The sequence below is a fragment of the Myotis davidii genome, unplaced genomic scaffold, assembly GCF_000327345.1.
Source record: "Myotis davidii unplaced genomic scaffold, ASM32734v1 scaffold489, whole genome shotgun sequence".
Lineage (NCBI taxonomy): Eukaryota > Metazoa > Chordata > Mammalia > Chiroptera > Vespertilionidae > Myotis > Myotis davidii.
The window spans coordinates 330,140-342,360 of NW_006299708.1; the positions used below are offsets into that span (position 1 = coordinate 330,140).

Below are 12,221 nucleotides of genomic sequence, written 5' to 3' on the forward strand. Positions count from 1 at the left end.
GGAACGTTGGTTTCCTCCATCACTGAAGCAAGCAAGCCTCATGTTAGTTTCAAGCTGCCTGGCTGCCGGCTGCCATCTTGGCTGGCAGTTAATTTGCATATCTCGCTGATTAGCCAATGGGAAGGGTAGCGGTCATACACCAATTACCATGTTTCTCTTTTATTAGATAGGATGGCTAAGAGGTTGTGACTTACTCAAAGCTACATACTCAGAAACTGATGGAGATAAGAACTTGAGCACAATAGCTACCATTTCTGAATCCATTCATTTTTTAATCATTCCAATTTGTCATTCACTTTCACATGACTTTAAGTCAGTCACCTCTTTCTGAGCCAATTTTTTTTTCTGAAAAATTGGAAATTCAGACTAAATCAATGATTTTCAACCTGAGGAACTTTTAAAAAGATTCTAGATCCAATCCAAACTTATTGTAAAACAATTCCCAATGATTCTGACAATCTACAAGATTTAAGAATTATTGGTGTTTTATCTGTCATCTTTAGTTTAAAATAAGCATACTCCTTTGGATAGATGAAGAATAACGAAGGCATAATTTTAAAGGAATCCATTTTCAAATCCTCCACTTCCATGTTTTTGTTTCCAAAAGTTGAACTGCCTGTGTATGTTCTTTGGATATGCACTATTCCCTCTCACTATCACCCATTTTCCATTATATAGAAAAAAAATCACACTGTGACACATTGCCTTGAAATGTGAAAGCTTTTGGGAGACAAATTCAAAGGAGCAATTCAAAATAAAAATGTTGTTAAAGGCTCTATTACCTAAGGTTCTATTATTCACCTCTAATTAATCTCATTAAGAAATGCATTTCTGCCATGGCCAGTGTTGCTCAATTGTTTCAATGGTTGGAGTGTCAGCCCATGCAAAGAAAGGTCCCTTGTTCAATTCCTGGTCAAGGACACGTACCTGGGTTGCAGGATCAATCCCCAGCCCCAGTTGGGGAGCGTGCAACCAGTCAGTGTGTCTCTTTTTTAAAAATTTCTTCATTGCTTAAGGTACTCCATATGTGTCCTTATCTCCCCATTACCCCCCTGATCCCCGCGCTCATGCACTCACCCCCCTGTTGTCTGTGTCCATTGGTTAAGCTTATATGCATGCATACAAGTCCCTTGGTTGATCTTTCTCCCTTACCTCCATTCTCCCCTACCTTCCCTCTCAGGTTTGATGGTCTGATCGATGCTTCTCTGTCTCTGGGTCTGTTTTTGTTCCATCAATTTATGTTGTTCATTATATTCCATAAATGAATGAGATCATGTGATATTTATCTTTCTCTGACTGGCTTATTTCACTTAGCATAATGTTCTCCAGTTCCATCCATGCAGTGTGTCTGGTTTACATTGATGTCTTTCTCTCTCTCTCTCCCCTCTCACTTCCATTCTCTCTAAAAATCAATGGGGGGGATGGGGGTTGAATGGAGGGGATGAGGACACATTTGTAATACCTTAACTAATAAAGAATTTCAAAAAAATAAAAATCAATGGGGAAAAACATTCTCAGGTGAGGATTAACAACAACAACAAAAAAGAAATGAATTTCCAATAAAAGGTTACTCTATATATTTAGTAATTATCAAAATTTATAATATGTATATTTTATCTCTTGTGAATTAACAATAACTGTAATGATGAAAATTCAAAATAAAATATTTTACATGTAAAGCCTTATGGTTGCAGAAAGTTAACTGCCATTTGACCCAGCAATCCTGCTTCTAGGAATGTATCCTAAGAATCCAGAAACACCAATCATAAAGAATATATGCACCCCTGTGTTCATAGCAGCATTATTTACAATAGCTAAGATTTGGAAACAGCCTAAGTGCCTATCAGTAGATGAATGGATAAAAAAGCTGTGGGACATTTATACAATGGAATACTATGCAGCAATTAAAAAAAAGAGGATCTCTTACCCTTTGAGACAGCATGGATGGACCTGGAGATTATTATGCTAAATGAAATAAGCCAAACTGAGAAAAACAAATATCACATGATCTCACTTATTTGTGGAATCTAATGAATAAAATAAATTGATCAACAAAAAAGGTCCAGAGGTATGGAGGCATGGAACAGACTGACATACCTCAGAGGTGGGGGCAGGGGTGAATGGGGAGAGATTAACTAAAGAATTTATAGATTTATATGCATAGCCCATGGACACAGACAATAGTGTGGTGAAGGCCTGGGGTGGGATAGGGGCTGGGTGGAGGGGGACAAAAGAGTTGGAAATGGAGGACATCTGTAATGCTATAAACAATAAAAATATATATTTATAAAAATTTAAGTTATGTAATTTTTTCAGAGGAATATGCTAGGATGCTCAATAAAAATCTTTCAAAAGTAAAAAATACATTAGTATAAAAGTAGGTGAGAGGTGTAATGGATATATAATTTCTAAATGCAACAGGAGAGGAATATGATAGGGTGATCAATAAAAGACTTTCAAAAGTAAAAAATACATTAAGATAAAACTGGGTAAGAGGTGTAATCCTCCTATCTAATAAAAGAGTAATATGCAAATTGACCCTCACTCCAACACGCAAGATGGCTGCCCCCATGTGGTCAAAGATGGCTGCCTCCATGTGGACACAAGATGGCCACCACAAGATGGCCTGCAGGGGAGGACACTTGGGGGGAACCAGGCCTGCAGGAGAGAGCAGTTAGGGGGGACCAGGCTGGTAGGGGAGGGCAGTTGTGGGAGATCAGGCCTGCAGGGGAGGGCAGTTGGGAGGGACAAGGCCTGCAGGGGAGAGCAATTGGGGGTGACCACGCCTGCAGGGGATGGCAGTTCTCAGAGGGGATCCAGGCCTGCAGGGGAGGGCAGTTGGGAGGGACCAGGCTGGCAGGGGAGCAGATAGGTGTCCATCAGGCTGGGAGGGGAGTGGTTAGGGGGTTGTCAGGCTGGCAGGCAGGCGAGCAGTTGAGAGCCAGCAGTCCTGGATTGTGAGAGGGATGGCCCACTGCCCATTTAGGCCTGATCCCCACGGGCAGTGGGGGTCCCAAATTGGAGAGGGTGCAGGCTGGGCTGAGGGACACACACACACACACACACACACACACACACACACACACACCAGTGCATGAATTTCATGCACTGGGCCTCTAGTGGAAGTATAATTTCTAAATGCAACAGGAACATTGAATAAATTCCAATTTCTAAAAACCAATTTATATACTTTTTAAAATATTTGTTGTTAGATTTCAATTACTATACTGTATACTTTTAAAGGTGATATAAGGCTTTCGTTTTTTAAATATAAATATTCACAAAAATATAAAAGGATAATTGGCAATTTTGAAATGTGGTTTACAAAGCCCCATCATCCAGTATTACAAAGTATAGAAGGATGGGGCTGGAACCCAGAGACAATAACCAATACCTTAATTACTAGAACACTATCAACTTAAACTTCTGATGAAAATTTTGGATATCAACTTAAAAATGTATTAGGGTACATCATTTTTCATGATTCTTTTTGTGAGTAAATGAGAAAAGAAAGGCCTGATCACTGGTACGGGTAACCTCTATTGCCCCTACCAGCCCCCAAAAAATCAAAAGCTCTATTTCTTTTCTCTTGCACTCACACCCTCCCTTTATCTTTATCTCTTATTTATTTTTTTCCATTTTATTATTCACCTGAAAACCTGTCTGTGGTTGCTGTGTATAGTGGTCAGCACTATAATTGTCCTTAGCCTTACAGTGATTACAAAGCCACACAAGATACATTCTCTGGATGGCTTGTAAGAAGAGAGGGAAGCCTAGAGAGGAAATACTGATATGATATTATAAGGACTCAGTTTGTGCTCTTCAGTTGTCCAGAATAAATCACCCAATATTATTCATAAAACAACACCAGTTTAAAAACAGTGTTAGGTAATATATAATGACCTACCACAATAAATGTCTACATAAATTATAAGATATTACCTGATTCTAGAAATGTTAAAATGTGTGTTTTATAATTGAAGAATTAAAGTACAGGGGTGGGCAAAAGTAGGTTTGCAGTTGTTTATATGAAAAATAATACAATAATTAATAAATAATAATACAAAAATAAACTACTGTTTCATGTACTAACAACTGTTAATCTACTATTGCCCACCCCTGCACATTTATTATCTAAGAATTGTGATCAATGATTCTCTCTCATCATTGATGTTTCCATCTCTCTCCTTCCTCTCTCAAATCATTAAAATATATTAAAAAATAAATGTGGGCAAGTTTTTTCTTTGGAAGGTTATTACTGTTTTAGAAGAAACTAAAGTATCATCCTGATGAAGTTCTTCATCTTTTACTCCCCAATTCTTTCTAGGGACAGCCGGCAGCTGCCTTCGTCGCTTCAGTACCATGCCTTTCATGTTCTGCAACATCAACAATGTTTGTAACTTTGCTTCAAGAAATGACTATTCTTACTGGCTCTCCACTCCAGAGCCCATGCCAATGAACATGGAGCCCCTGAAGGGCCAGAGCATCCAGCCATTCATTAGTCGGTAAGACATTGATATAGCTTTGACTTGTTCTAATCTTCAATTGGTTTAGCTAGTCAGAAATGAGTCCAAAACTAATAATCTGATCAAACTTCTCCCAGATTAGGTAGACTAGAGGTATCTTTATAATAGTTAATTCAGTATTTAGTTTGATTTGTATTTATTGGTTATGTGTTTTGACCAAGCCTCCTGATAGACATAGTGCAATATACAAAGAGGGGGGACCAGGCCTGCAGGGGAGGCAGTCTAGTTATGAGGCAAATATACATAAATTAATCATATATATATGATTGTCACCCCTCATGCCCCCTATGGCTTGAGCTAAGTGCTGCAATAGATTCAATAAAAATGTTCTGAGAGCATAGATAAAGAGATGCATAATTATAACTGGAGAAATTGGAGTGACTATATGGAAAAAATGTGTTGGAACTGGTAAGTCGTTGAAGGATGGGATAGACTTGAGACACAAGCAACTATAAGAAAGAACAACATACAAGGCAGAGAATATGGAAATGGGTAGTAGATTGATGTGTTTAGAATGTAGATTGTAAATGTTGCATAGTGAGAAGGGAAGTTGATTAGGTAGTTAGCTTGTACCCAGATGGTAGCAGACATTCACTGTATAATTTAATTTGGAATTTATTTGGTATACTAGAGGTCCAGTGCACGAAATTCATGCATGGGGGGTCCCCTCAGCCCAGCCTGCACCTTCTCCAATCTGGGACCCCTAGGGGGATGTCCAACTGCTGGTTTAAGCCCAATCCCAGGGATCGGGCCTAAACCGGCAGTCGGACATCCCTCTCACAATCCTGAACTGCTGGCTCCTAATGACTCACCTGCCTGCCTGCCTGGTCACCCCTAACTATGCCTCCCTGCCAGCCAGGTCACCCCAAACTGCCCCATCCATGCTGGGCTGGTAGCTCCTAACTGCCCCCCCTGCTGGCCTGGTCACACCTTACACCCCTCCACTAGCCTAATCACCCCTAACTGCCCCCCACCAGCCTGGTTGCCTCTTACTGCCCCCCCGCTGGCCTGGTCACCCCCAACTGCCCCCCTCTGCTGGCCTGGCCACCCTCAACTGCCGTCTGCTGCCACCCAGGGTGCCCCTAACTTCCTTCCCCGGCAGGCCCTGTCACCTGCCACTGCCTTCCCAAGCTGGCCTAATCCCCCTCAGGACCCCCACCAGACTGGTCGCCCCACGCAGCCTGCTTGTTCAATTGTTTGGTCATCCCTCACTAACCTCCCTATCAGCCTGGTCGCCCCATGCAGCCTGCTTGTTCAGTGATTTTGTCATTCCTCACTAACTCCCCTGCTGGCCTGGTCATAGGCAGCCATCTTGTGATGGCATGAGGGTTAATTTGCATATTACCTCTTTATTATATAGGATAATGGGGATCCCTGAAAAGTTTTTTACCTTCATTTTAGGGAAGAATACAGAATCATTGGTATGTAACATGTATTACAGAGGGGATAGTCCTGAAGTTGAGATATCATTAGATTGAAGATAATGTAATAATCCTGGCAGGAGTGGATGGAACGTTCAGTGGGGTACATGTATCACTTTAATAGAATAAGATAGGATTTGGCAGTTGATTAGCTATGGGAAGGAGGAAGTGATACATGAAGTTTGGAGTTTTTTCAGGTTTGAACCCTAGTTTAACTTGATCTCTTAGGCATATTAGATATTGCCATTTTCATTCTGATCATAACCCAATTTATCTAAGAATCCAGCAACCATAAAGGATGAATTATTGGAAAGTCTAGATTTTTCTCCCTTGAATATTAAGGTGAAACCTAGTCCCAGCCCCTCTTAATAACATATTTAGGATGCCCTTTTTAAATACATTTGCCCAAATCATTTTTGTTGAGTACCCTTGGTGTATATACTATGGGAATTCATTTTTTTGTGATTTTTGTCTGTCCCAGTTGTTGGGAGTAGAAGGTTCCCTAAAGATATTCCCTCTTTTGTAGATAAACTGTGTCCATTGGTTCAATATTTCAAAAGTCCACTCATGTTCTTTATTATGGACTTGGTAGACTAAGCTGTATTTACTTTGTTGCTATTTTACTTCATTTTATAGATTTAAGCCACATCTACAAGTGCCTGGGTAACTGCCCAGCATTCTGGATATGTAGTACTTCTCCAGGTAGACCAAATGGTTAACAAATATCTTTGAACCAAAAATAATGGGTGGGAGTTGAGAAAGTGTCTGTTTCTTGTCTTTTTTCTAGTTTACCAGACATTGTTCTTACCAGTTTCAGCATTACTTAATGCCTACCTTTCATTTGAGCACTCTAACAGCAAGTAGTATGTGCAATACACTAAACCAACCTCTTATTGCAATTATGGCATTGACTATAACAAGTATGAATTTAGTGCAGAATGGAAAATGAAAATGCTACAGTAGTGATTCTTTAGTTTCTTGAAAAAAAACTTGCAGTTTTTATTTATAACTTTGTTACATATATTTGGAGACAAGGCTTATGCAAAAGCAATTCTCAAAGTGCATTTTCTCTTCCTTTTTTGAGCATTGAAGACAACTTAATCGGCTTCTATACCAGGATGGCAGCCAAAGAAGAGGGAATGCTCTTTCCCACATACTGATCTGTAGATTGTATTCCCTCTTACCTTCCCTTACTAGATGTGCAGTGTGTGAAGCTCCAGCTGTGGTGATTGCTGTTCACAGTCAGACCATCCAGATTCCTCGTTGTCCTCAGGGATGGGATTCTCTTTGGATTGGTTATTCCTTCATGATGGTATGAAACATGCTTTCTTGTCTTTGTTATCATAGCTTAACTGTCCATCATATCAACATTTCTTCCCAATATGAATATTCCTGTCATTTACATAATAAGAAGCTTGATCTCAAATAGCTGCTGTCCAAGCACTTTGTTCCCCCTCGCACATTTTATAGAACATATTTTTATAATCTGCCTGTTGCTTTTGTTGGGTATTCTTGATGTAGATACTATTCTCTTACCTGTGGCCCTAGTTCCTTCACTAGATTTGATTTTTTGGCGAGTTTAGCACATATCTTTGAGTATCCACTAAGGTATGCACATGAGTGCATTGGCACATTTCTCCTTTTCTTTTCTAGCATACAAGTGCCGGGGCAGAGGGCTCAGGTCAAGCCCTGGCCTCCCCTGGTTCATGTTTAGAAGAGTTTCGTTCAGCTCCTTTCATTGAATGCCATGGGCGGGGTACCTGCAACTACTATGCCAATTCCTACAGCTTTTGGCTGGCAACTGTAGATGTGTCAGACATGTTCAGGTAAGGTGCTTATAATTTTAGTTTAATTTAGGTCCTTAGCTTCCTTCAGAGATGCTAGAGAAAAGAGAGACAATTTGTGAATGGTTTATACCTAACAAATGTTAAAAAATTTAGTGGAATGTGTCCTTCATTCTTGCTTGTTCTCCTCATATACCTGACTCAGATGAGATAAACAAAGTTAGCTAATAGTAGGTATGTGTGCTTTGAGATGGCTTGGTAGTAATTCTTCAGGAGCAAAACAAGCAAAGCCAGGAAAGGTCATGTGACCTGCTCAATAACAAGTGAGCAGCTATTTAACTAGATGGAGGCCATCCCAGGAAATGAAGCTATAATCTGTGTTCCCTCTGCCAGTCCAATCAACTCTTTTCCAAGGATGTTTTCAAGCCTCTCATTCAAGTGTTTTTATTGGGGAGAACATTTATAACGCATGTACCTCAGGATACTTCAATCTATTGGATTTTATTCAGTTTAAATGTATTTTATATGTTGCTTCTTTTGAGTGTTTTCTTATGTGTTATCTTTATGCATTTCTTATGTATTATATATTATTATTTATTCATCATCAGTTTCCCAGATTCTCCTGATTATAGGACTATTAGAAAAATGTATAAGAGGGAGATACAAATAGACAAAGATAATAGTGGTGCAGAGAAAAGTCACAAAAATACCTACCAGTAATCATTCTTAGGTCATACTAGTCACTGCACTTGATCATATTGCTCAAAAGTTAACCATTAGTCATCAGGAGAGTTTCTTTAATACAGAAATAATGTTTGCAGATGTGAGGGTGATCTGGCTGTGACATCTGTCACTCCATTGATCGCCAGGATTGATTCGGCTGATCTGGATGGCTAGGCGGGTGTCCCCCTCCTCTCACCCATCCATGTGTGTCCCTCAAGAAGCTGCAGCTGTGTGTTCCATCAGAAGAGGATGACCTTCCGCCAGAGAGGAGAGGACTGGTCTTTGGTCAAGGGTATACGAGTAGCTGCACTCCCCTGCTAGAACCTCCAAACTAGCTCTCAAAAATAATGTTTGTATGTGAATTTGAACCAATAATATAATATAAATACCAGAAAAGGCTAACTTGATTGTCTTGTTTCTTATTTCCCAGCAAACCTCAGTCAGAAACGCTGAAGACAGGAGACTTGAGGACACGTATTAGCCGATGTCAAGTGTGCATGAAAAGGACATAATATTTTGAAAAATTCCATGTGTGCTTTAAAATGTGAGATATATATATATGAAATTCCCAGGATGCAATGTCTCACTCTCCCCAACTTTACCACTGCTGCCCAACAATGGTGCTACTATATATGACCAAGAAAGCATGCTGACTAGTAACCATGAAGATTCAGATGTACCTCAGCAATGTGTTAGAACAAAGTCGCTATTATTTTTCTATATAAGAAATAAGGATATGAATTCACTTTTTGGGTCCAGAATGACTTTCTGTAAGGATTATAAAATGAAGATTATATATATTTTGACCAGTAACAAAAATGGTGCGTTAAAAATTCAATTAAGGGAAGAATCTCACTGAGTAAAATAAAAGACTGCAGTTTGGGGAAGAATTATTTTTCATGGTGCTACTAATCCTACTCTATCCATGGTTTTTAATATAAAAGTGTTAAGTTTATTTTGCTCTGTAAGTAAAGAATGTGTATAGTGTGTAAACAGCCTTTTAGCTCACAATGTTGAGTCATTTAGATGTGACCTGACATGAGTCAATCTTTACAAAAAATATAGGAAACACTAGAGTACAGAGAGCAGGATTTTATATTCATGTTTATCAAAGTAAGAAAATTTATATTGCATGAAGTTACTACTGAGAGTAAATTTATTTTGAATTTTATCCCCTAAGTTCTTATTTGACTTTTTAAAATATAGGTTATTTTAGTCATTTTAATCATAATTTTAAATTTTTTTGTTACATACCAAATTATAATATCTAATGGAGCAATTTCTTTTTTGCTATATTCTCCAACACACTCAACACCAGTTGTCCCCCATTTTAATGTTTCTTACATTTTGTTTTGTTCACCCTTCACTAGGCAAAGTTCTCCTAAATAATTTTGAGAAACAAAAATATACAAAAAGTGATCATTCTTTTCTGTGTACTTCTTATGCAAGAATTATTAGTTTATGGTCTACGCTTGTACAAGAACTGGGAAGACAATACTTGGTTAGTCTTCTCTTTTTAATTATAAAGCCAATTGATGTTTCTTACTCTTTTTTATTCTAAACATTCTATTATAGTCATAGAATAACTAATTTCCCTAGCTGTCACCTTCTCAATGTTTTTTTAACTCACCAATTTCATTAAAGATACCATATGTTGGAAGGATGGTTTGTTGTGTATGTCTTCAGTCTGTGTGTAAAAGTCTGCATATTTACAGCTAGACTACATGTCTGCACATCATTAAGTAGTCCTTTCTAGGAGTTGTATTTCATTTACATTACTATACATAAGTACAAGGAGAAGGAACTTGAGTTTACTAACTATAACCTCCATTAGCCATATTGCACATGCAGTAACTTTCCTTATTTGGCTCCTGTCAGAAAAAAATTTAGTCTGTGAATCAGATGAATAAATATCAAGCTACGTGGGCCAATGAGTATGTGGTTACTTATCAGTTTAGAGAGGCTGGAAAGGTTAAAGACTAGGTAAAAAACTTTTAAGCTAAAACAGAACTCTGCTTAGCTTATAGTAATCAGTATAGTAAGAAGCCAGGCTTTGAGATAACTTGGTTTAAATATAACCTTGAATTGATTATGTACTTTCAGATATGGGAATGGTTGCCCACTTTAAGGCCAGCAGCAGCACAGAAAACTCCCCTATGGAGTGGAAAGAGATAACAGCCTAAAGTCATTTTCACAAATACATCATTCTCCTGCTCTGAGAAACCAATATGGGTGCTAAGGTTTTTCTCATTGCAGTTCTATCAGTTTTTGCTTCATCAATTTTGAATATCTGTTATTAGGTGCATAAACATTTTAAGACTCTTGATAAAATGATCTCATTATAATAATAGTAACATGGTAGAGAAAATATTAATAGTCTTTGCTCTGAAATCTATGTAGATAGCAATATAGCCATCCAGCTTTCTTTGTGTTAGGTATATTTTTTCTCATCATTTTGCTTTTAATCTATTTCTGCCTTTATATTTAAAGTGTATTTCTTGTAGTCAGCATATAGTTGTATCTCACTTTCTTATTCACTCTAACAATTTTTGCCTTTTAGTAGACTGTATTTAATGTGGTTATTGATGTGATTTGGTTTAAATCTATCATCTTGCTGTTTGTTTTCTATTTGTGCCATTGGTAATTTGTTCACTTTTTAATGACTTATTTTGGATTGAGTATTTTTCTGATTTTATTTTATCTTCTTTGTGGCACATTAACTATAACATTTTGTTTCATTAATCACTGCTTTCAGGTTTAGGTATACATATTTAACTCATCACAATCTACATTCAAAGTTATATAATATCACTTCATGTATGCTTAAAATGTTATAATAGTATACTTTTAATTCTCCCCTCCTGATCTTTGTGCTATTATTTTCATACTAGGGCCCAGTGCACAAATTTGTGCACCTTGAAAGTAACTGTGGGCTGCGATGTGCAGTGGGCACAGGGGTGGGTCTTGGCCTATCCTCTGCAGCCCCCAACCCCTCCCATGTCTGCCAGCAGCCCTGCTTCCACTGCCACTCAGTGGGTGTTAGAAGCTGCTGCCCTGATCACCCCTCAAGAACAGGGGGAGGTGGAGAAGCCCTCAGAGGTGATCGGGGCCAGTAGCTGCCACTCGCACCCACTGCTGGCACCGAGCCATCTGGGCCAGTGCCAGGCACTGACAGCGGTGCAAACAGCGGCTGCAGTACCAGCAGCAGGTGCAAGCACCGGGCAAGACCGCAGCACGCGGGAGCAAAGAATTTTCAGTAACCACCAGAGGCTTGCCCCAATGACAGTGACCGGCACCCCACCTTGGTCTGGCACCTCTGCTCACCTGCTCCACCATCCCGTGGTAGCCAATGCCTGCCATGTTCCACGTGCACCCCCTGGTGGTCAGTGACCTGTTGTTTGGTTGTTCTGCTCTTCAGTCTATTTGAATATTAAGGTGATAAATGATAGATAGATAGATAGATAGATAGATAGATAGATAGATAGATAGATGATAGATAGATAGATAGATAGATGATAGATAGATACTGTAACTTTAATGTTGTAAACATCATTCTACATCCTTATTATTTTTGTTTAAGCAGTGCATTCACTTTTTATTCTTTATATCTCACATACCATAAATTCACCCTCTCAATCTTTATAATTCTATGATTTTTTAGTATATTCACAAAGTTACACAAGCATCATCACTATTAAATTCCAGAACATTTTCATCACCCCAGAAAGAAAACTTCATATCCATTAGCAATGGCTCACTATCCTCCC

The 12,221-nt window shown here is 38.8% G+C and overlaps 1 protein-coding gene across 1 annotated transcript in view; it reads left to right on the plus strand.

Moving 5' to 3' along the window:
* The window catches only part of COL4A5 (collagen type IV alpha 5), a 278,780-nt gene extending 268,669 nt beyond the window's left edge, over nucleotides 1-10,111 (plus strand). Inside the window, exons 49-52 of the mRNA XM_006775788.2 lie at nucleotides 4,328-4,505; nucleotides 7,145-7,259; nucleotides 7,601-7,773; nucleotides 8,885-10,111. Of these exons, the coding sequence (XP_006775851.1) occupies nucleotides 4,328-4,505; nucleotides 7,145-7,259; nucleotides 7,601-7,773; nucleotides 8,885-8,966 (548 nt within the window). The 3' untranslated portion in view covers nucleotides 8,967-10,111. The remainder of the gene's footprint in view (nucleotides 1-4,327; nucleotides 4,506-7,144; nucleotides 7,260-7,600; nucleotides 7,774-8,884) is intronic.
* Nucleotides 10,112-12,221: the final 2,110 nt, after the last annotated feature.